The 25,250-nt window shown below is 45.9% G+C and overlaps 3 protein-coding genes across 3 annotated transcripts; 2 read left to right on the top strand and 1 right to left on the bottom strand.

The window, feature by feature from the left end:
* The first annotated feature begins 4,384 nt into the window (after positions 1 to 4,384).
* On the top strand, positions 4,385 to 8,387 carry LOC125544874 (deoxycytidylate deaminase). The gene is made up of 9 exons (XM_048708653.1): positions 4,385 to 4,712; positions 4,837 to 4,912; positions 5,645 to 5,684; positions 5,849 to 5,907; positions 6,085 to 6,122; positions 6,704 to 6,767; positions 6,844 to 6,897; positions 7,857 to 7,958; positions 8,034 to 8,387. The coding sequence occupies exons 1-9, from the start codon at positions 4,498 to 4,500 to the stop codon at positions 8,094 to 8,096; spliced, it is 711 nt and encodes a 236-aa protein (XP_048564610.1). The 5' UTR covers positions 4,385 to 4,497; the 3' UTR covers positions 8,097 to 8,387.
* Positions 8,388 to 14,642: 6,255 nt separating this feature from the next.
* LOC125544873 (formamidase-like) lies at positions 14,643 to 19,284 on the top strand. The gene is made up of 7 exons (XM_048708652.1): positions 14,643 to 15,021; positions 15,131 to 15,368; positions 15,438 to 15,628; positions 16,796 to 17,031; positions 17,671 to 17,914; positions 18,006 to 18,113; positions 18,929 to 19,284. The coding sequence occupies exons 1-7, from the start codon at positions 14,803 to 14,805 to the stop codon at positions 18,992 to 18,994; spliced, it is 1,302 nt and encodes a 433-aa protein (XP_048564609.1). The 5' UTR covers positions 14,643 to 14,802; the 3' UTR covers positions 18,995 to 19,284.
* Positions 19,285 to 19,888: 604 nt separating this feature from the next.
* LOC125544872 (probable indole-3-acetic acid-amido synthetase GH3.2) lies at positions 19,889 to 23,716 on the bottom strand. The gene is made up of 3 exons (XM_048708651.1): positions 23,234 to 23,716; positions 22,971 to 23,072; positions 19,889 to 21,582 (listed from the first exon to the last, which is right to left on the bottom strand). The coding sequence occupies exons 1-3, from the start codon at positions 23,581 to 23,583 to the stop codon at positions 20,199 to 20,201; spliced, it is 1,836 nt and encodes a 611-aa protein (XP_048564608.1). The 5' UTR covers positions 23,584 to 23,716; the 3' UTR covers positions 19,889 to 20,198.
* Between the last annotated feature and the right edge of the window lie 1,534 nt (positions 23,717 to 25,250).

The raw sequence follows: 25,250 nt of genomic DNA, 5'->3' as shown, positions 1-25,250 counted from the left end.
AACCAGCTCTCCAAGGTATCCTCACTGACCTCCTCCGGGTGGATCCGAGTGGTATCTTCGAGCCCAGAATACATCCACATCGGATGATCGCGCGCCTGAAGGGGTTGGATGTGTCGACCGAGAAAGACCTCCAGCAGATCCATCCCGGTCACTCCGTCGCGGATGAGCTGGACGACCCATTCGACCAGCTCCTTGACTTGCGCCTTCTCTTCTGGAACTATCTTTAGGGGAGCAGGCTTCTCCACTCGAGCCAAGGAGAAAGGAGGAAGCCCAGTCGACTGGCCAGGGGTCAGCTGATCCTTGCAGTAAAACCAAGTCGACTGCCAGCCCCGGACCGAGTCAGGAAGGATCATCACTGGGAAAGTACTTTTGCTCCTCATCTGGATCCCCAGACCACCGCACATCTGGATCACCCGAGTCCTCTCGTCACTCGACTTGGTCTTTTTGACCGACTGGGAACGGCAAGTGAAGATATGTTTGAAGAGCCCCCAGCGCGGTCGACAGCCCAAGAAGTTTTCGCACATAGACACGAAAGCGGCCAGATAGACTATGGTATTCGGAGTAAAATGGTGGATCTGAGCCCCAAAGAAGTTCAAAAAACCCCGGAAGAAAGGGTGGGGAGGCAGCGAGAACCCACGATCTATGTGAGTTGCTAAGAGGATGCACTCACCCTCTCTGGGCTGCGGCTCAGTTTCGTCTCTCGGGAGCCGAGCCGACTTGTGGGGGATAAATCCCCCTTCCACCAGGTCATCGAGGTCGTCCTGCGTGATAGCCGAGCGGATCCAGTCGCCCTGGATCCAGCCCGCCGGCAGGCCGGACCTCGACGAGGATCCGCCCCGGTTGGTCCGCTTGCCCTTCGCCTTCGCGGTTGCCTTCTTTGCGCGTTCCAGCGTCGCCGTCTTGTCCTTCCCCATGGTGGCAGTTCGAGCTCGAGCGGAGATCCGGCGACGAGACGGGAGCAAGGGTGGCGGAGAAATCGGGAGAAAACAGAGAGAGAATGGCGGCGTGCGGAACAGAGCCCCGGCCCAACGCCTTATAAGAGGCTGCTTCCGAGTGGCTGACGGGTAGGCCCGGACGGCCCTGCCAAATCCCGTGGCGATCGCGCGCGCGATATGTGGTGAAAAAGGCGGTGCGAGGATCGAGGCGGCTCCGCGCTATCCCATCCGTTTACTACGGCCTCTCCCGTCTCGCGCGCTTCCCGAAATTTGGATCCCACGAAATCCGCGGGCAGCAGAACACCTCGTCGGACCGAAGATCTCCTCCGCACCGTCACTCAGAACTCTTCAAGTATAATAACTCACTCGACAAAACCTAAGAATGGATCAAGGCGACTGGAAAGAAAGTTGTTGTCATCACTTTGTTCCATTGATCCGAAACAAGGTATGCTCACGACATGAAAAATGAGTCAGAGATGTGCTCAAACCCTTTCCCACTAAAACCTCGATCCATTCGGGGGCTAATGATGAAGCTATGTACCTAGGGTAGGGTCATGGACCTGTCCAAACTGACCTACCCAAGGACACCTCCAGAAGAAATCGCATTTCAATCAACTTGGCGGTGTTTCACTCGACGGACTCGAAGACACTCGACCAAGAAGCAACCACTCGACCAAGATCCAACCACCCGACGGCCAGGAGACCTAAAGTCACTCCGCACGCTAGCGGTCGGTCATTAAGTAGCTTTTATGGTCATCACGACACTTTATTAGGGGCGTTACCAGTAACGCCCGACCTTAATGTACTTAAAACCCTGCATAACTGAGGACCGGAGGGGTCTGGCGGACTCTATATAAGCCACCCCCTTCCTTAGTGTAAAGGGTTCCCACCCATGTAATTCATACTGTCATAGTCGACCGCCTCTGGGCTCCGAGACGTAGGGCTATTACTTCCTCCAAGAAGGGCCTGAACTCGTAAACCTTGCGTTCTTACAACTTCTCCATAGCTAAGATCTTGCCTCTCCATAGTTACCCCCCTACATCACTGTCAGACTTAGAACCACGACAGGTAGCTCCCCTAGTTTGCGCGCGTTATAAATTTTGTGATCCCATGCTAGTCGAGGTTGTAGCCTTCCCACTTAGAGTTTCGTTTAACGGGTGTCGTGGGTGATTCCAGACACTGGTAAGTTAAGCTGGTGTGTGCGAGTCAGGTGTGTTTTCAATTAAAAGACCGTAAGCGGAATTAGTCCCGATGGACTAAAGGAATCTGTTACTCGTGGGTAAAGAGTACACCCTCTGCAGAGATTATATCTATTCGAATAGCCGTGTCCATGGTTAAGGACTACAGTCTGGGATGAGTCAAGTGTCGATCTTAGTGTCGGTCTTCGGAGGAAAACTTCTAAACCAGAATATTGATCATGACATGTGACGAATGGTGATTGTGATTATTATTATTATGGATTAACCATTTATATTGTTGTCGAATTGTTGAGTATCCCTGGGATGGTTCTACCTCCTGAATACTCATTGTGATTATTATTATATAAGCCCTTTATGTGGTGTCGTCCAGACGCCCGACTGTGGCATGCTTGTTATTTATTTTCCCTATAAGCCATTTATGTGGCGTCGCTCAGACACCCGACTGTGGCATGTTGATTATTTATTTTCCTTATAAGCCCTTTGGGTGGCGTCGCTCCGACGCCCGACTGTGGTACACATGTTATTTATTTTTCTTATAAGCCCTTTATGTGGCGTCGCTCAGACGCCCGACTAAGGCATACTTTATATTATTATCCTTTCGAGGCATCGTTTCAGACACCCGATCGGTATTTTTTTGAGCGTAATAACTTTATTCCTCAAATAACAGCAAGATCGTTTACATAATGGTGGAGAATAAAGTCAGGGACGATGGTCTCCCACTCTTCTGATTTACTAATGCTGAAACAGTGCTTTGCTAAACCACCCGATCGGTTTATTTTATCTTCATTCTCAGATCGCTTATTCCTGTTTAATACGAATGACCTGCTTACGTGCATCATGGATTTTTTTGGGACTGACTAAGTGATCGTGGATTATTTCAGTGCATGAGTAGCACATGCTATGTTATACCTGTTTTCATGATGTTTGTGAGTACATTCAAAGTACTCACTGGCTTGTCCCTGACTATTGTCTTGGCCAGATTTCTTACTTGGAGAGGAGCTCAACGACGACAGTCCCGGAACCTAGGCAATGGAGATAGCAGCCGTGCAAAGATAGGAGTTATCCAGGTCAGCTGTTCCTGTGGGAAATGGAGTCCCATAGACGCTGATGATTCGCAAACCGCTTCCGCCGTCATCCATTAGAAAACTTTTGTTGTACTCATAGACGAGAATGGTCTTGTACTGCATATTTTATATTTTGCTTGGAATTTCTGTATCAAGATTGTGTCTCATCAGCTAACAGTAATCCTGGGGCTGGTGAGCACAAGGACAATTGACTGGGAAATTTATATCCTGGAAAACCGGTCCTGACACATGTTCCTATAGCCGTTCACTTAGCAAGTAACACAAGTACTAAGACTCATTATGGTAAAAAACCAACTATAGGCATGTCTTCCTTTAGGAGACTTTTTTTAATCAATAGGCTTCTAAAATAAAATTTTAGACAGCGGTGCGAGAATAAGCCGGGTAGGGGCAAATTATTTTGCAAGCCACCCACAAGTCCCCCAAAAATGGCCCTAAAGGAAGTCGATAGAGATGATTTTGCGCCCAAATACAGACGAGAGCCTGCACAAACAGACAATTGGAGCGATTTAGACTGCCCCTTGGAGATAACCCTCCTATGTGTAGTTTATCTCAACAAAAGGCAAACCAATCCCACATGCAACGCTTAGCGGGGCGACCCATCTCAGTGTCTCGTTCAACAGGGAGTGTTCCTAATTTTCTATGCGGGTTCTTTTGGTTTGCAGTTGTTTGAACATATTAAAAGAACACTGGTAAACAGAATTTAGAACCCCAAACATTTTTTAAAAAGGTGAAAAATCTTAAAAATAGTATGACCATTTTTAAATGTGAACAATTTCTATTATGTACAAGTTTACGTTTTTTATAAAAAATGAACAATTTTTTTAAAACATGATTTTTGAAAGAAAATATAAAAAAAATTTAAAAACGAACATGAAATAAATTTAGAAAATAAAAAACAAAAAGAAAAAAAACTAGAAAGTAAAAAAACTAGAAAGTAAAAAAAACTTCTAGAACCTTCCTTTTTGTAGAAGACCTTCTAGAACCTTCCCAAAACCGGAAAAAGAACCTTCGCAAAATCAGGAATCAGGTCTTGGAACACTAATGGGCCGGCCCGGAAATTTGTCGAGATGCCCCTAGGGCCCACCTTATGGATACAAATCATCAGCAATTCCAGACCGGCAAGACCGAATATTAGCCCATAAAAAGGACGAGCAGACTATTCCAAATCTCGACGCGGGAAAAGTCTAACAGAAGAGGGAAGGAAAGGAAAGCGCCCCCCAAAAATTTCCCGCGTTCCGTAGGTAGGAGCTCCGCCCCGGATCTAGCCGTCGACGAGCGATGGCCTCGACGAGGGATCTCGCCATAGCGTCCATCTCGGCCGCCGCAGGCGCCGTAGCTTCCGCGGCCGCGCTCCTGTACTCCTACTCGGCAACCAATTCCAAGCCCCAGAGCCCGCCCCCGCCCCCGCCGTGCACCGAGCCACTCCCCGTCAACGGCTGCGCCGCCAGGCATCCGCCAGCGCAGGACCCCTTCAAAACCACCAAGAGGGAAGGGTTAGTCCCCTTTGCCGGGCCCTCTTTCACCGCCCCTCGCCGCCTCGCGTATCTTGGTTGCCGCTCTTGTTAAGCTTGGGAGGATTTGTGCCCCCGTTTTTATTTTTTGGGGTTCTTGTTGCAGGTTCATCTCATGGGACGACTACTTCATGGCGATTGCGTTCCTTTCAGCCGAGCGTTCAAAGGATCCTAACCGGCAGGTGAGGCACATCTCTGTTGACGCCTGTCGAAATATCCTAAATATGTGTTTGCGCTCAGTCTGTTCGTAGAAATTCCTCAATGAAACCGGTAGTCTGCTGCTGCGTGAGATAATGGGAAAGCCATGTCCGAACGTGGCCGACCAGCTGTCTCTAGCCACTGCAACGAATAATTCATTTGCCATTAGGCAATTGGCTTTGTTTTCCCTTCCAAACCAGAGTTGACGCCAAACTCATGCCGGTGAACTGCAAGCTGGAAGCGACGGTGATGTGGCAGTGGAGCTGAAAGAGGAGACATAACTGGAGTGCTTAGGGAGTTAGGGTCGTGAGGTGGAGCCGCCACGGGACTTTGGAGTTAGAGCTGGGTCGCAACCGCGCGTGTGCTGGTGTGCGTGTGTGTGTGTGTGTGTGGGGGGGGGGGGGCTTGATCAATATCTGTGCAACTTTGGCCGACTGCATTCTAGGCTGACTCAATGAAAAGTTGATCAGCCTTTCAAAATTAAAACTATTATAGTGATTTTGAGCTTTTCACACAAAGCAGCAATATCAGGGATCACTGACAGTCCTGTTGATTGTATTGAAAGTTTGTTTGACATCATTTATTCAGTGAATGTGGCATAAAAATAAATCTCAACATAAGGTAGCAAGTAGCAACTCATGTAAGATTTTTCATTTTTTGTTCACTTTTATTTGTCAAACATTATGATTTTTTTACCTAAAATCCATTTTATGCAGGTTGGCGCTTGCTTGGTTAGCCAAGAGGGCATTATCCTAGGTAAGGATGGAGGCTAAGCTGCTTTATGATATGTAACTTGATTTATCCAGAACTTTAATTGATGGCTGCAGTAATGATAAGCAAAGTACAAGGATTGTTGTGATAGGCCAAGTGCCATAGTTTGTCATCTTTTGATAATATAGTTCAACTGTTTTTACCAACAGGTATTGGCTACAATGGATTCCCAAGAGGCTGTTCGGATGATAAGCTTCCTTGGGCAAAGGTAATTATCTTTGAAGCTTTAATTAGAAGGGCTGTAAGTTGAGGTCCATTCACTAATAAGAACTAGTGAAGCTCTATTGATGCTAGTGTAAATTTAAGTTTCTCATGTGGTGTTCATTTTTTATCCAATTAAATAGATTTGACATATTAATTTCTTTGTATTACTTTTCTACTGCAGAAATCTGCAAGAGGGGATCCATTGGAGACAAAATATCCGTAAGTTATGAATTTCTTCAGTAAAATGGTTGTTGCTTTCAGTTTTGGGAAATAACGCATGTAAGCACATTCATCACAAAACAAGCTCATGTAAGCACATCTAATTAGCAGAAAAGAATTGCAACTTTAATAAAATTCGAATTTACTAAATAACTGGGTGTTTTTCAGAAAACCCACCAGATAACCCTTTCTGTTTTGTGCTATATTGTGAAAGAAACTCTGATTACCTTAATTTTGTGTAAGCAATAGTTGATCTTACAAGCAATATAGCTGCACTGCTGGTTAGCAATTGTCTGGCTCGCTACTTGCAAAACTGTCAACCCTTCATATCTTGCCACTTCATTGTGTTGTCATCCATTTTTTTTGGAGAATGTAAATTTTATTGCCTGATTTACATTGTTATAAACAGAAAAGAGGTCTGTTGTCTAATATTTCTGCGAGATATTGTAGCAATTCTAACATTGCTATGAAATTATGATCTCTATGCATTTGCTAAATGCTATGGTATGATGCATTGTCCTCCACAAAATTTCTTATAGCAGCTAGATGTTCAAATCTAACCCTTTTTTACTTCTTGGCAGCTATGTTGTTCATGCTGAAGTTAATGCTATTTTAAATACAAACCATGCTTCAGCGGCTGGACAGGTTTGCTATTTCGTTCTCCTTCTCCATTCTTTAATTAGTCATCAACGAATGCCTTATTGTTCCCCTTCTACTGCAGAAGTTATACGTCACCATGTTCCCCTGTAATGAGTGTGCTAAGATTATCATCCAGGTTAGTACCTAAAGTAAATGAACATGTTTTTTTGTCATTTTGGAGTCAGAATTTCACTCAAACATTGATGAAATGCATTCAAACCTCACATTTTCTTCGTTACAAGTTTCTCTATATTTCTAAACACGGATTCTATAAATGTGCACCTAAGTTTGTACTCCCTCCGATCCAAAATAAGTGTCGCAGTTTTGAATAAAGGTTAGTTCAAAGGATTTTCATAGGATCTTTGAAGGATTAGAATCCTTAGGAATTTTTCCTACGTTGGTCGTTTGATTCATAGGATCCTGTAGGATTTTTTCCTAAGGATTCATTTGTACTACATTTCGTAGGAATTCTAACATCCACTCCAACCTCTTGGAAGAATTCCTTTGTTTTTCCCGTGACACAATGAAACAAACTCAAATCCTATAGGGATCCAATGGACATGCCATTCCAATCCTATGTTTTCCCTATTCCTGTGTTTTTGCAATCCTATGAATCAAAGAGGCCCTTATTATGGATCGGAGGGAGTACTACATAATATTTTCACGTTTAATCTGACCATTCTGGTAGGACCGTAAGTGGTCGGACCCTTCCCTGGACCCTGCGCAAGCGGGAGCTACGTGCACTGGGCTGCCCTTTTTAATCAAACCATTCTGGTTCACTACAAACGTTACCATTTAAAATCTATAACTCTAATTTGTGCAAAGACTCTACATTTGACAATGATTTACTGGTCTGACGTTTCAGTCAGCAGTTTTCATGTTACACTATTTCCCTTAAATATACAGAAAACAATTACCATGCAAATTCTGAAATATGAAATTACTGTTTGTACCTTTCACTTGGTAATTATCCCCCCTTTAATCAACAAAAATAACTACTCACACTATTTTTATGTGGAAGTAGCTTCTACCTGTGCTCACGTAAAAGGAAAATAATCTACCCAGTTCTAACCATTGTGCTGTTTTTTGTTGCAGTCAGGTGTATCTGAAGTCATCTATTTTGTAGAGAAAAGGATTGACAACTCAGATCATGTTTATGTTGCTTCTCACAACTTATTATCAATGGCTGGTGTGAAGGTACTGACATTTGATCATTTCTCATATAAGCACTGTTTTGGCATGGGTTACATTCTTATGCATCATCTCTCACAGGTCAGGAAGCATCAGCCACAAATGGCACAAATACCAATCAACTTTCAGGGTCCAAGGGTCTAATCAATGAACTGTGCGCCCTTAGGTAATGCAAATGTGCACCAATGCCTTAACAATTATGTCAGTCATTCAAAGGCTGTCATGTTTTGTAATCATGCCTTAACAGTTGTATACTCCCCCGGGGGCCTAGCTGTTGTAATATTGTAGTCAGTTGAATTACTAGGTTGAGAAAAGCACCCGTAACTAGTTGCATCCTCTTGGGAAATTTGTATGTGCTCAGTATCATGAACCATTCTTCTGTAAACTGTGGTTGCACCCATGATTTAACTCTCACTACGGTCGATTCTCGTTGTACTCCCTCTGTTCCAAAATAAGTGTCTCAACTTTATACTAACTTTAGTACGCAGTTGTACTAGAGTTGAGGTACTTAGGCCATGTTTGGTTCATAAGTCCTAGGACTTTTTTTAGTCTCAACTTATAAGTCTCAAGTCCCTAAAAAGTCCCTACCTGTTTGGTTTCTGGGACTTAACATGGACTAAAAGACCATATTATAACTATAAGTCCCTTCTTGAGAGTCTTATTTCATAAGTCCCAAATGTCCACTTAGTCCCTATAAGTCCCTCCTGTTTGGTTTAGATGGGACTTATAGAGACTTTTTTAAGTCCCTAAACCAATAAGTCCCTGAAAACAAACATCCTCTTATTTTAGGACAGAGGGAGTAGTAAATTGTGATAGGTCCTCCTATCTGTACCTGTGTGATATTCCCTCCGTAACGAAACAAGTGACGCGTCGGGAGACAGACTTTTGTACACAAAGTCAACTTTGCTGTTACACCCCCTATCGTTCAAATTAGACGTGCACATGTCTTTCTTCCCCGCAGCTCTGCCTCCAGCGCGCTACATCTTCGTCGCAGCTCCTTCTCCAGCGCGCTCCATATTCTCCTCATCCTGCGCTCCAGGCGCCTGAGGCTGTGCTCGCGATCCAGCGCCTAGCCCGTGCTCGCCGTCCACCAGCTCGCCCTCCAGGCTCAAGCCGCGCTCCTTCGCCACATCAGCAGGCACCTGCAGTTCCAGCGACCGGGCAGCACCTGCAGTTCCAGCGTCCTGCATCCGCACCTCCACCACAAGTCAGATTGCTGCACATTCAGTTCGCCGGCAAGAGGAGGATGATGATGCCTGATTTGAACTTTAGTCATCCACAAGAGGAGGAGGATTTTTGAAAAGGATGATGTACCTGAAGATCCAGAAGAAGGATGATCCACAAGAGGAAGTTAATGATCGAGTAGAGGAAGATGATCCACAAGACGAAGCGCAGATACAATGTCCAATGTAACTTTACTCCACTGCAAACTGAAACTGAAACAACCGACAAAATTCAGTTTTAAAATTGAAACTGAAACTTGCTGTATACTTGGATCATGTGTTACTCCAGGTTTTAAACTTGCTGTATACTTGGAGTATACAACAATATTGCGTATACTTGGAGTACTTGAAACTGAAACAATATTCAGACAAAAGGAGTGCTCCAGGTTTTAAAATCAGTTGTCACATGATTTAGTAACTGTATACTTGGAGTAGTTTGCAACTTGCTGAACTTAAAATTCAGGTTTTGAAGCTTGCTGTATACTGAAACCTGCAAGTATGAATCATGTGAAACTTGCTGAAACAAATTTAGTCAGTACACGAATCATGAAAAATTTAGTGAGTGTTTAGTCAGTGTATGAATCATGACAAATTTAGTCAGTGTTTAAACTTGCTTAAACATGATTAAATAAACTTTCAGTTTACATGCTTAAACTTGACAGTGTAAATTTTAAACTTGACCGGAAACAAACTGAAACTGAATAAAAATGTTGTACTCCTTATGCTGAAACTGAAACTTGACAGTTTACTCCTAACTGAAACTTGACAGTGTAAATTTTAAACTTAACAGTTTACTCCTAATTTAAACTGAAACTTGACAGTGTTGGGCTGTGCCCTCAGCGGAACCCCATTTGTACTACCTGGGTGTGGCGTGCGTGTTCTGTTGTGGTACTCTGTGGCATTGGTGGTTTGCTTTATTTATAAAACGGGGCCAGAGCCTTTTTCGGTAAACTTGACAATGTAAATTTTAAACTTGACAGTTTACTCCTAACTGAAACTGAAACTTGACAGTTTACTCCTAACCGAAACTGAAACTTGACAGTGTAAATTTTAAACTTAACAGTTTACACCTAATTAAAACTGAAACTTCTGAGTGTAAATTTTAAACTTGACAGTTTACTCCTAACTGAAACTGAAACTTGTCAGTGTAAACTTTAAATTTGACAGTTTACTCGTAACTGAAACTGAAACTTGACAGTGTAAACAAACTGTAAACTGTAAATTCGGTGAAAATCAGGAAACAAACAAATTTTCAATATTTAGAACATGGAAAATGCATTTACTCCAACATTTTTTAATATTTTCAATTATTTGCACTTTTGCATTATTTTCATTATTGCAAAAAGCTATGTTACTACATGCCTCTCTTTCTTCATTTATTACTTGCCACATCATCTATTTTGTCTAGATATGTGTGATGTTACCACCTATGTTACTCCCACTGTGGGTAGTCCTATCCACAGTGGGAGTAACATAGGTGGTAACATCACACTTATTTAGGCAAAATAGATGATGTGACATGTAATTAATGAAGAAAGAGAGGCATGTGGTAACATAGCTAGTTACTGTAACATCACACATATTAAGAAAGAGATGAGTCTATAACCTAATAAATGAAGTGATGCATGACACAACACATATATTACTACCCACTGTGGAGGTAGTAACATAGAGTAGTAACATACGCATGTTACTACTCTAAGTTACTCCCCACTGTGACTAGTCTTACGAGTAGGTACATGTCTTGCTCTCATCACCCCCCTGAATTTCAAGGTGGGACCTCCTCCCCTCTAATCAAAAGCTGCCAACTAATCCCTTATATTAAATTTCGTAACTATTTTCTAGGTGTAGCAAAGCTCGGCTGAATATAGGCCCAAAACAACCCAATAGGTTGAATAATACATGGCCTGGCCCATTTACTATAGGTGCCGTGCGTGGGCCTGTCACACGGGCAGGCACGGTGCCGTGCCTGGCACGTTTAATCCAGGCCGGGCCGTGCCGGGCTATCTGACACGGGATCCTATTTGGTGCGTACACCTGGGCCGGTCAAACTACTCATTTTCGGTTTTGGAAACCAGTTTTTTTCTTGTTTTTTCATTCATTTTTCTCCTTTTATTTTTTTCCTTTCTCTTTTAATTTTAATTTTTTATTTTTTACATTTTATCCTTTATCATTTTTTCTTTCCAAATTCATGAATATTTTTTGACATCCGGAAACATTTTTCAAATCGCTGAGAATTTCTTGAAAGTCAAACATTTTCAAGTCGGCGAACATTTTTTAAATTAAAAATTATGTTCATTGACTTCAAAAAATGTTCACCAAATTAAAAACAGTTCATTATTTTTTCAAAATTTTCAGCATATCAAAATTTGTTCATAAAATTAAGAAAATATTCATGGAATTTAATTTTTTCACCAAATGCAAAAAATATTCATGAAGAGTTCAAATTTTATTCTTAAAAAATATTCCTTTTTTTGGAAACTATGAACATATTTATGAATCATTTAACATTTCTTAGAATTAGTGAACATTTTTTGAAATTCTAAACTTCTTTTGAAATCCCGAATTTCTATAAAGAAGCAAAAAAGTTAAACGAAAAATAAAAAACAGGGGAGCCCCGCCCCGCACCTGGGTTGACCCAAGATCGCGCGCTGGCTTCTTTCCCAGCGCGCAGGTCGCGGTATAGGAGGTCCCCTGTCTGATCAGGTTTGACCCCAAGGGCCGGGATTTCTGTTTGGACGTGCGACGGTGCGAAGCGGAAAAACCACCACGCACCCCGCCGTTATGCCCGCCCGCCTGCCGCCGCCGCTCCGCCCGTCCTCCGCGCCGCCGGCTCCCACCGTCACGCGCACGCTGCACGCGATCAACACCTGCACCTCCTCCACCGCGCTCGCGCCCCTCCGCGGCGCCATCCTCCGCGAACCCGCTCTCCTACGCTCCACCACCGTCGTCTCCGCCTTCTTCCTCGCCTGCGGCCGCCTCCGCCACCTCGCCCCCGCGCTCTCCCTCTTCGCCTCCCTCTCCCGCCCCCACGTCTTCCTGTTCAACTCCATCCTCCGCTCCCTCCACCCTGCGCCCGGCTGCTCCCCGCTCCCGCTCTTCCGCCGCTTCCTCTGCCTCGGCGGCCGCCCCAACCGCTACACCTTCCCGCTTCTCCTCACCTCCCTTTCCTCCCTCCGCGACCTGAGGGCCGTGCATTCTCGGGTGGCCAAGTCCGGCTTCTCGCGCGACCTCCACGTCCGCAACGCCCTCCTCGCGCGTTACGCCGCCTGCGACCCATGCCTGGCCCACGCCGAGCAGCTGTTCGACGAAATGGCCCAACCGGACGTTGTCGCGTGGACCACCATGATCACCTCATACAAGAATCGCGGCCGCAGCTTCAACGCCCTCGCCACATTCCGGCGGATGCTGTCTGCTTCTGTTGCCCCCAACCGTGTCACCATGGTCGCCGCGCTTGGCGCATGTGCGGCCCATGGTGCTATCGAAACTGGAGCTTGGATCCATGAGTACGTGCAGAAGCAGGGATGGGAGCTGGACGTTATATTAGGCACTGCACTCGTTGATATGTATGGGAAGTGTGGACATGTCGTCGACGGGGTTCGTGTATTCTCTGAAATGGCCGAGAGGAATGTCTATACCTGGAACTCTATCATTGGAGCGCTTGCTCTTGCACAGGATGGCACAATGGCACTTCAGTGGTTCTACAGGATGGAGGCTGATGGTGTCCGGCCAGATGCAGTGACGCTCATCTCTGTTCTTTGTGCATGTGCCCATGCCGGGTTTGTTGACATTGGGAGGAAAATATTTAACCTGATCATACAAGGAAAGTACGGGTTTCGACCTGGAATCAAGCACTTCGGGTGCATGGTTGATATTCTTAGTCGCTCTGGACACCTGGATGATGCTTTTAGTGTCGTTGAGACAATGTCACAGCCAAATGCAGTCATCTGGGGCTTACTGTTGCGGGGTTGTAAGGCTCATGGTGACTCACGATTGAGTGAGCATGTGATGACAAGGTTGGTGGAGTTAGAGCCTGAGAATGCTTCACATTATGTGCTGTTATCAAATTTATATGCCGAGACAGGGAGGTGGCAGGAGGCTGAGGAGATCTTGCAGTGGATGAAGAAGAAAGGATTGAGGAAGGATGCAGGCTGGAGCCTTAGGATGTTAGGAGACAGGCCGTTGTCACCGAAATTTGGCAGCACGAAGCCAATGTTTCCGATCCAAGGATCTTTTGTGCGGTAACACAGGCCAAAGAAACGTATTACTGATGAATTATATGTGTTTCATGAGGAACATTGGAGGGTGGATTGATGTGCATGTAGAGAAGCAAGAACTTGCTTATCACTCCAAGTTGTGAGGATGAGAAATTGAGACCATGGACATCGATTTGGGAGCAGGAATTTGAGAAACATGCGTCTGGGATTCCTAAATCATGGTTGAATTGGTGCCAATGAGACTGGAATTGCTTGGGGCACACATGCTTGGTTCGATGTGAAAAGGTTTGTTAAGGCTACAGCTTTGTTAGTTACTGCTGATAGTTGTGCATATAGTCATCCATAATAAATGTTAATATTTGGGGAAAGAAGAAAAGCTTTTAACTCTTATTTCACAAATCCTTTAGTTCTGAGTTTTCTCGGAAACACGCCTCCTGCAGGTTATGGTCCTTGCACGAAAAAAGAAGCAGCACGACCTTTGAGCTGTCGATCTGAATCGTGCAATGGACTTTTGTTGCTCATTTGTAAAAACAATACATTTGCATCCTTGGCTCCATTGTAATATTGAGGTTTACAAGGCTGCTCGTCACTCTAACAAAAATGAGCATTGTTGTAACTTACTGCCATTATTAGTTATAGAGTTTTGCTTCTTTGAACAAAGGCATTTCTAATTGACTATCTCTTCAGTCAAACTAATAAAACTTTGACTAGCAATACCGTTTTAAATGCTTAGACTGAAAACCTGAAAAATCGTATCTGCATATTTGTCTTAAAAAGGTTTCCAATTTATTATTATTTTCTTGGTTTTATACATATTGTGGAAATTAGTGGTCAAAGTTACATCTTGAAGACCATGTAGATTTCCGAAATGTTACTTATTCTGAACTGGAGTGCTAGTAAAATAGATTTGGTGCAGGAGACACAATTTCCTAATTAAGGGCTTCTGCAATTTGTGACGGGATGCATCTTGAGATTAATATTTTAATACTGCCATAAAAGCTAACTATGTGCATCCTCAGTAGCATAAGTCATCCATGACGCAGCCTGTGAAAAATACAAATGAATACGACAACACAAGTTGGTTGGTACCGCTCTGGACAAGAAAATATCTCATTTTCTTAGCTCTGAGTGGCCTATAGAGATTTGAGGGACCAGCTGGAAAACTGTTACTTGATGGTGACCCAGTTACTCTATTATTGCTAGGTAAAGATGTGTCTAATCCTTGGAAACACCACCATTCATGTTTCGGCGTGCTTTCAAAGTGGATGCATATCTAAAATGTTGTCTTCCCTGGATTTTTCTGTCTTTGCTCGTTTGGTTCCAGTGTGACTCATAAAAGTAGATATGTTGCCAGTATAAAGCTGCACAGAGCTTACAAAAGGATGAAGCCCTGAAGGTACATAACAAAACATGGCTCCGCTGACTCCCAGACTTGTGGTGCCCATAGATGTGAAGAAGAAGCCATGGGAGCAGAAGGTTCGTCTCCATAACCGCTGGCATCCGGATATCCCTCCTGTTGCTGATGTAACTGAAGGGGAATTATTCCGTGTTGAGATGGTCGATTGGACTGGAGGACGGGTTAGAGATGATGACTCTGCAGATGATATCAAATTTCTGGACCTCACAATTGTAAGTATGCAATTTTTTTATGGAAGAGATGTTGTTTTATGTGCGCTTCATTGTAGTATTTCTCATCAAAAGCAAGTCTTGTGCCAAACTGAATATGGGTTTTCTACAGACTCATTATCTCAGTGGCCCCCTTAGAATAGTCGATGCTGAAGGGGTTCCAGCTTCACCTGGTGATCTTCTTGCCGTAGAGATCTGCAACCTCGGTCCGCTCCCTGGTGACGAGTGGGGTTATACTGGAATATTCGAAAAGGATAATGGAGGCGGGTTCTTAACCGACCACTTCCCAAGTGCAAGAAAAGCCATTTGGTATTTTGAAGGAATTTATGCATACTCCCCTCAGATACCAGGTAAAAGTTCTTGTGTGAATGAAGCGTTTCAGCTTTAGATCGTTCAGTAGTTCCATTTCTGCATACCAGGTGTCCGGTTTCCGGGATTAACTCATCCTGGTATAGTGGGAACTGCACCATCAGTTGAACTTCTTAATATATGGAACGACAGGGAAAGAAAATTGATCGAGACAGGTCACGAGTCTCTGAAACTGTGCGAAGTTCTACATCAGAGACCCCTTGCTAGCTTACCAACCTCTGACAACTGCTTACTTGGAAAGGTACGGTGTGCTGCCTCATGAATGGTTCACTTTAACTGCAGTACTTATAATTAGTAGTTTATCTTCTTATGTGGCTCAGAATTCCAGTACAACTGTTTTACACGCAGATATTAATCTAGGAGATATAAGCTATTTGTGTTAAAGAACAGGGGCCTCCTTCCTTCCTTCCTTCCTTTCATTAGTGAAATCGGCATTAATTTTACAATGTGAAGGACCTCAGGGGCAGACAGATTTATCTGCGCTTCATTGAAGTTTAAGGTGTCCAGGCACCACTTGGAAAATAACATAATGTTTTATACTCGTAAACGTTTTTGTCGGACGGTGAACAGAGATGACCACAGCACATAGCTCAAAAATAGTCAACTTTATCACCTGGAAACTGAATCATCATTGGCATGCCATTTGATCCCTCAAGGCGATCCTTATTTGTTCACCTCACTTCTTCACCAGAAAAATGCAGCGATCTATCAGCTGAGATTGCGTATTGTTGCATAGAAGTTTCCATCACTGCATCGAGTTTGTCCATGCAGCATGCTCCTCAGCACCCCTTTAAACACATATCATTCCTTAGCTTCCATAAACTCCATAATACAGCCAAGTTACATGAGACAATCTCTAATAAACTTTAAATAGGTGGCAGGCCAGGTCTGTCTAACAACCACACAGTCAAAGAACAAGTCGGAAAAAGTTCATAACTGATGTCATTGACCTGACGCATGTTGTTAGCCATGAGCCAGAAGGAAATGTTGATTCATGTAGGTACTGTAAAGCTTCCATACAACAGCAGGAGTGTATATAGGAATGATCTTGCCAAGAATATCGCCACCACATAGGTAGACAGAACATATTATACTCCCAAAATATAAATTACCAGCCAGGAAAAAAAATCAGATTCATTGGTCAGGTTCGTAAAACTCGCAATCTGAAATCTCAAGTCCTGTGTTCATCGATACTTTGTTTAAATGTCCCTCCGTTCCTAAATATAAGTCTTTTTAGAGATTCCAATGCGGACTACATATGGAGCAAAATGAGTGAATCTACACTCTAAAATATGTCTATATACATCCGTATGCAAACCTTATTGAAATCTCTAAAAAGACTTACATTTAGGAACGGAGGGAGTATATGGTTAAATAGATATGTTGACAATGCATGCAATGTTTGCAGATTCAAGAAGGGACTGCTGAATGGCAAAAAATTGCAAATGAAGCAGCAAGAACTATTCCTGGAAGAGAGAATGGGGGGAATTGTGACATAAAGAATCTAAGCAGAGGTTCCAAAGTTTATCTACCAGTATTTGTTGACGGAGCAAATCTGAGTACTGGTGATATGCACTTCTCCCAAGGTGATGGTGAAGTCTCATTTTGCGGAGCAATAGAAATGAGTGGATTCCTTGAGCTAAAGTAATTGCCTTTGTCCTTGTCTACACTTTTCAATACTTGTTACATTTAGTAGCTTTTATTTAAACGCATCTGGTATCTCATGGTTGTTTGCTGGACCTCTTACTCCAAGAGTCGACCAAAAGAACCAGTCACAACAGCCCAGATCCATTATGTGAGAGAACCTCCCATCATTAGGTTTCACCATTCTTTATCAAGAAACTAGACCGGCACAGTAGCAGGAAGCATCTCCATAGCTGCTTGTTTGAAACTTGTCAGATTCAGATGGGCAGAGATAAACAGATGGAGATAGAAGCATAGAAGATGTATTCATTGGATCAAGCTGTATTACGCTATGCCTACGCCACAAGGCCTACAGGCTCACCACACTGGTTTAGTGCGTCGTGTCTTCATGGCATTTTTAGGCTGATGCTTCTGTGGCATAGTGCATTACTCGTGTGATCAGACTCCTCCGCTAGAGCATTGCTTATTTCTAACCACACTGGCAATTCATATCGTACCTAATAAATTGCAATTCGCAGTTCAACAATTTTGCAGGAGTTGCTGAATTTGCTGGTTAGATAACAAAATCTGTCCATGCGATTTTACTTCTCGTGCCGTGCTTCTGAAATTCCACTAATTTCACCTTCACATTTTGTGCAGGTGTGAGATCATAAGAGGTGGGATGAAGGAATACTTGACTCCTGTTGGTCCTACACCACTTCATGTGAATCCTATCTTTGAGATAGGTCCGGTGGAGCCACGTTTCTCAGAATGGTTAGTCTTTGAAGGCATCAGTGTTGATGAGTCGGGGAAACAGCATTTCCTTGATGCATCAGTTGCGTACAAGCGTGCAGTTCTCAATGCCATTGAGTATCTTTCCAGATTTGGGTACTCCAAGGAGCAGGTAGGCAGTATGTTTACTGTCATCCTGCAAGTATCATGTTAGAAGAACATTATCTTAAAAAGTTACAGTATTAACATTGGGTTATATGCAGGTCTATCTTTTACTGTCATGCTGTCCATGTGAGGGTAGGATATCTGGAATAGTAGACGCCCCTAATGCAGTGGCGACACTTGCGATCCCTACAGCAATATTCGACCAGGTATCCTGCAATAGCCCCAACAAACTGTTTTCTGGACATTTTAAAGGATGTGCATTTTATTTATTGATGTGCTTTTTTTCATGTTCTTAATAAGAACAGAGCGACAAGGTTGTGATTGATGCCTTTGGTGTTGATCTTGTATCTAGCTTAAGACATTTGATTGGAGAAACCAAAAAGTGGTTCCCATTGACAACTACTAGCAGACATATGTGTGTACGTTTTATATATCACATCAGATCAATATCGATACTGCTAGGTTTAAACCAAAAGCATTGTAAATATGTGCCCAGTTACTCCCTGAAAATGTGAGTCTTATCAGTAATAGGCAGATGTAGGGGTAGTATATAGGTATATAGACTATCCATGTTTCTTTCTCCACTTGCTTAAATTGTCTTAGTTAACTTGGTTGCACTTGTTTGGTGGTTTGCATCATAAAGTTATTTCTTATAAACCAATCTGGATTAGATCAGACAGTCACAGTTAAGGTCAAGTAGAGGTAGACCATTATATCTGTATGCAAATACTACTTCCAGAGGTTTGCAAAGTAACGCACACAGACAAATTGAATTTTCATTGTGGACATATCGAATCTGTCTACTTGTGATTAATCTTGGCCAGTTTCTGGTTATTTTCTTGGTAAATTGTAGCTAACCCTTCTATAGGTCCACCCTTATTCAGTTTATTTTTAAAGGGGCTTCTAGTTATAATGGGCAGATTGTGACTCATGAGTATCCCCTTCATTCTTAGGCATTTTGAATATTATGGCTATTTTAATTTTGAACTCCAGTGCATGACATTTCAATTATTTAACATAGGATATAAAGCCAAAACGCCTGGGGCATGGACCAAAATTGAGAAGACTTCCAGATGTTCTGAGATGAAGGTGCAGTGGACACCTGCTGCAACACAAGGCCAAAGATCATGTTTAGAATATCTAATAATAAATCTAAATAATCATCTTTGGTATTCTCACAACCATCTATGTAATGTGCAACATGGAATGTGGACCCGTAGTTGTAATATGGGGTTTCTTGTTTCCTGATGCTTGATAATTTAGAAGACACCTATATGCATATTTTCTATATTGCTGCAAAGTTTTTATATGTAGGTCATGGAGACATTTTGCTTATTATTACTATTGAAATTGAAATTGTGCCACGCTTCCAATAAATTGCTGCTCTTCTAGCCCTTAGGAAATGTGTTCTGAACTTGAAATGTGCAAAATGGCAAGTTACATTACAATCACGGCGTCCCACTCTCTTATTTGTCTTCTGTATCTGTATGCAACTTATAGTAGGTTGAGACAAGTTTAGAGTTATATTATTTCAGAATTGAGAGCAACCACAAGGAGTTAGAAGTTCTGTCTGAAGTTGGGAGCGGGAAGTTGTGGCCCTATCCTTATTTCTTTTAACTAAAGGAATCATATTGTAAAAATATAGAAAAAATGAGTGATGTAACATTAACATAGTACCATAGTACAATCAATTAAGTCAACAACAGACAGACATGCATGTAATGTAATAATTGTGATTCCTGAAAGAAGAGGAGTACCTGAATATTGTTCAGGGGTATGTATGTAGTATGACGATGCTCCGCTGGAGATGAATACTGTCGCTCCCTCTTAACAGAACCAGAGAGAAGAAAACATACATAGAGTATGTAATGTAGGCACGTCAACAAAGAAAGGTGAGATGGATGGATACCCGACAAGGCCGGTCTATTGTGCATTCGGCCAAGAATGACGTTTCCAACTTAGCATTACAAACGCACGCCACTTGACTTGACTCCACATAAGAAATGACACGACAGATCCATAGTTGCATCATGTAATGTAACTACTAGCACAATCTAATAAGTACCGGACGACGAGCCAGCCAACAGCAATTAAAAGTAGCTAGGAATTGTCACACAGGACACAACAAACAAACAGGTACTAGTACACAACATATTATTTTAGTAGACAGATCGACTAGTAGCAGCAGCAGCAGCGTATGTATGCTAGCTGAATCTGAATGCCATGGACGGACGGACGGACGGACCGATCGACGCCATAATCCGTCGACCGATCGATCAAACGGTTGGCGGTCACTTGTTGGGCGGGCCGTACTTGGGGCAGGCGGGGCTGAAGTGCTTGGAGAGCACCCTGGAGTTGAGCAGCTCGATGATGGGGCCGAAGGAGACGCAGCGGGGCGCCTTGTACTGGTTGATGGAGGCGCCCCGGGAGATGGCGTAGTCCATCACCTCCTCGAAGGTGCCGCCCCGCACCACCCGGATCTCCAGCGGCCCGATGGCGTCGCCGTTCCGCCCCTGCCGGTACACCGAGTTGAGCGCCTCCTCCATCTCCAGGCAGCACCGCTCGAACACCGCCGCCTCCGGCCACAGCGCCTCGCGGCAGCCCTTGAGCATCAGCTCCCAGTACACCACGTAGTGCCCCGGGATGGTCGTCGCGTCCGCCTCGCTCGTGTACTCCACGATGCTCGCCCCGTAGGGCGCCAGCAGCCTCGCCGCCCGCTCCACCGCCGCCTGCAGCTCCGCCTCGTCCGTCTTGTCCGAGTCGATGCTGAGCAGCACGTTCTTGCGCCGCACGAACCTGAACTGCGGCGCCGCGTTGTGGAACCCGGTCACCTGCAGGATGTCCCCCACGCGGTACCGGCACAGTCCGGCGTACGTGGTGATCACCAGCTCGTACTCCTTCCCCACCTCCGCGTCGGCCAGGTCCACGAGCCGCGGCGGCGGGTCGTCCCTGGACACCGCCGGCGCCGGCGCCTCCGGGTCGTGCGGCATCAGCTCGAAGTAGCCCATGTTGGGCATGATGGTGTAGGAGACCTCGGACGGGTCGCACATGGGGCGGAGGTTGAGCCCGAAGTAGCACTCGGAGGAGGCGTACATGGTGCACGCCATGGGGAGCCCCCCGCTGTAGAACTTGAGCGTGGGGATGTACTGCGCCATGGCCCCCGTCACGATCACGTCCAGGTACCTGGTGTTGGGCCACATCCTGGTGATGATCCCCTCCCAGTTGTCCTTGCCGCACTCCGCCGCCACGAACGCGGCGAGGTCCGGGTTGGGCTCCAGGACCTCGGCCACGGCGGCGCGGATGGACGGCTCCGCCACCTTGGCGCTGAGCGTGCCGGTCTCGATGTCGCGGGCCAGCTCCTTCCAGTGGAGCTGCAGGAAGCGGATGGCCCGGAGCAGGCCGGACGCGAAGACGGCGCCGACGCGGAGCACCTCGGTGCGCACCAGCAGGCCGCACAGCATCTGCGAGTACATGGACTGGAAGGAGTCGGTGCAGAGGATGGCCGCCGTGGGGCTGGTGTACACCTGGTACGCGTCGAACGGGCGGTACTTGAAGTGGTCGCTCTTGTAGTAGCTGGTCAGCACCGGCCTCGCCGGCAGCCCGCCGGGCGTCTTGGTCTCCGACTTGATGAAGAGGAAGTAGAGCCCCTTGCCCTTGTCCAGCCCCGGGACGAACCTGCATGCATGCCACGTTCTCGTCCAATCAGTCACTCATGCATGCCATGCTTCCTTCCTCCATCATGTTTTTTTTTTGCATTCTAAATTTTACCCCAATTTTTTTGATCTACTTTCTCCGTTCCGAATTACTTGTCGCAAGTATGGATATATCTAGATGTATTTTAGTTCTAGATACACTTATTTCTGCGACGAGTAATTTGGAACGGAGGGAGTAGCTAGAAAGTGTTTTGTACCACCCCAATTTGAATTTGATGCACGCCTAGCTAGCTAGCTAGCCAGCTAGTGCTAATCATTGATCCGGAAAGGATCCTCATCATATTCATATATGCACCGGCGTAACGATCCATCGATCGGTTGATGTTAACACGACCCATATACATATGAAGAAATGGAGCATTTGACCAAGTGATCAATACACACAGTGCGCAGTTGTTGCACCGTTCTTTTCGCCGCGCATAAATATACAACAATGTTTGTATTGGAACGGTGCACACGGAAGCAAACGGATTTGTTTTTGCGCATGCAGTCTGCGCGCATATCTCTCTCTGTGTTTACATGTATATATGCGCAAGTTGGTTGGGTCCTGTCCGCTCTCCGAATGCGCTGCAGTGGCCTATTCTGGCGGGACATGGAAGATATGGCACTTGTCGCCTTGCCACTCCAACGGCCCGGCCCGGCCGGTTACGTGCGTGCGCACGCAGGCATCATGCGATGGACTTTGAAACGCCACAATGTTATGTTATTCTAGGAAGGAAGCTAGCCTAGCCGGCCCGGCCGTTAGAGGCTTACAAATAGTGGAGGCTAGGGGGAGGGGAGGAATCTTGGCGCCTAAAAAGTAGAGGGATCGCCCAAGGCATCACTGGCGTCTAAGATACAAACACATTATTTTAGGCCCGGTGTGGATGCATGATTAGTTAGCGAGCGAGCGACCTCGACCCAGCAGGCAGCAGTTGCCGCGTTTCCTAGCCAAGCCCCGGGTGAGGTCAGGAGGGAAGCAGGCCACAAACGCATGACTGCTGGCTACCTCCATCATGTCTCTTCTGTTCCGTTCCGTTATTTTTAGCATGCGTAACAGACCATTTCATGATTGATTGCCATACGTATGTATGTAGCTAGCTTGCCAGGAGCTTAACTGAACCCCAGCCCAGCCGTGTATACAGACTTATTACTAGGTGATGTGGTAATTGTGATAATATATATAGGATTTGATTAGCATCTCTAGTAAGTCTTAATTTGGATATGCAGATCGAGCGGTCGATCGAACGGACATTAATATTAATCCAGTCGTCGGTGCAATCAACCAAATTAAGGTGAGGAAGAAGACAAATTAAAGCAAGAATAAGTAAGTAGATGACAGTAAGAAGAAGAGAGGAAGAGAGCACGCACAGGTTCATGACGGGCATGAGGAGGCTGTAGAGCATCTGCCTCCTGTCCAGCTCATCCTCGATCGTCGGCATTAGCTTCCTCTCCCCGGCTGACGTCCCCGAGCTGCATTAATTAAGTAAAACGTCAATTTACCGCCCACTACGATATGAAACAGCCAGCCAGCCCACTCATTCATTCACCCAGCAAAGAGAAATTAAATGAGGAGTAGTCAGTGCTGGCTGGCTGGCTGGAGCACGCAAAGGGCAAGGAGGAGGGGGAGGTGCCTGGTCAAGAACTCGGAGATGGGGTGGGAGGAGATGATGTTGGAGCGGTCGCCGTTGGCGATGCGCTCGATCTCCGGCCGCAGGTCCTCGTAGGTCACCACGGGGACGCGGGCCTTGAAGGACTCGCGGTCGGTGCACCCCTCCATGCCGTGCCGGCGGAGGTACTCGGCGCCGTTGTTCCGCGCCAGGATCGCCGCCAGCACCCTCTGCTGCTCGTCGTCGAACCCCTTGGTCAGCTGCTCGATCAGCTCCAGCTTCTCCGCGTCCCGCTCGCACGCCGCCACCCCCAGCGCCGTCTTCACCCGACCCCCCACCGCCGCCCCCGCCGCGTCCGCCGTCGCCGGAGCCATGGCGCGCAGAGCTAGCGAGCAAGGAAGGAAGGGAGTCGCCCGAGCTCTGTTGCTGCTGCTGGGCGGGTCGGTGGGTGTTTCTTGCCGGCTTGTTGCTCTGGCTGGAAGGTTTGGTTCGCGGAGTGTGTGTGAGGAGGCGGTTGGTTACGGGAGGCTGGAGGGGTTTATATAGGGGAGCCGGCGCACCGGAGAAGGGGATGAAGCCATGCAGACGTCGCGGGAGGCAGGCGTGGCCCACGCGGAGGTCCCTGGCCGAGCCCGGCGGGGGCACGTGGGGCCGCGCGGTCGGCCACGTCGGACGGCGGCGGGGCCCCCGACGCGACTCGCTGCCGGCGAGACCGGCAGGGGCCATTGCCGCTCACGACTCAGGCGCTGGAAGACACCAAACCCTGGCTAAGCTCGGCTTGGATGGTTCCGCTTGTCGCCATGGTCTCGCTAGCTTTGGATTACCGGCTGGCTCATGCATTTACCCGACCGTTCCGATTAAACTAACGCGGCGATAGGATAGAAAAATGCGGCAGGGGTTTTGCTGCCCGGGCATAGGTGTCGACGCGCCATGGATCGGTCCGATCCGATGAGAACGAGTTGAGCTAAGAGCGGGTGGGCAGAGACCGAAAGGAGAGACGGGCGGTTTCTTGTCTTTGGGTGGGCCGATCGAGCCATTTGGGGGTGCAACGGACGGTCATTACGAGTTTCCACGCGAATATTGACGTTTTCCAGCATCTTGATCTATTCTTTTTGAGAATTTCCAGCATCTTAATCTATCTCTTGCGTTTCGCATATTTCCTGTCTTTCTGTCTTTCTTTGCTAGAGAGGAAATCTGTTCCTAGACTTTTCAGTCTTGATGAGGACGTGGCGCCGCACTTCTTAGATTGACTCCGTACCGTGAAGATATCTAAGAGTATCTCCAACAGCCGCGCTACGCGCCACATACTAAAAACTAGTTTGCCGCACGCCGTTCGTCTGATTTTGCGCGGCCGTCAGCGCTGGCTCCAACAGCCGCGCTAAAATGCAGCGCACGCGACTCGCCGGAGCATTGCATATATGAAATTTTGGACACAAAATAAATTTGAAAATATTCAAAATGTAATGAATATGACATATAAATTTTCACACAAACAAGTTAATAAATAAAAGTTCATGCCCACAAGTTCAAAATCATGCCCATAAGTTCATCCAACCAAGTTCAAGATACAAACGAAAGACACATCAATCCTCCTCCTCGTCTTCGTCCTCATCTTCGGAAGACGATTCTGCCTCCTCCGCAGATGATTCTTCCCCCCTCTCCTCATCGCGCACCGCATCACGTGAAGCTCCGACGGTGTTGGCAAGATCTTCAACGGCACCTTCATGGGAATATGTGTGAGGAGGCACATCGAAAGACATTCCGCCCATGGCGGCCGGAGGTGCACCCATGCCTCCCATGGCACCTAAACCGCCCACGGAACCTCCGAAGCCACCCATGCCACCCATGGCGCCAAGGCCACCGCCACCCATGGCGCCGAGGCCACCGCCACCCATTGCACGAACCATGGCTCTTTTTTGGATCGAGACTTCTTCACGTGAAAGATTGACAAACTCCTTTTGCGCCTCATTGAGGTTAGATGTGTCCAAGAAGAACAAGTGCTTCTCCCATTCAAACAATCTTGTTCGCTCCTCATTGCTCA

The sequence above is a fragment of the Triticum urartu genome, chromosome 3, assembly GCF_003073215.2.
Source record: "Triticum urartu cultivar G1812 chromosome 3, Tu2.1, whole genome shotgun sequence".
Classification (NCBI taxonomy): Eukaryota; Viridiplantae; Streptophyta; class Magnoliopsida; order Poales; family Poaceae; genus Triticum; species Triticum urartu.
This window is presented reverse-complemented; position numbering and strand designations above follow the sequence as displayed.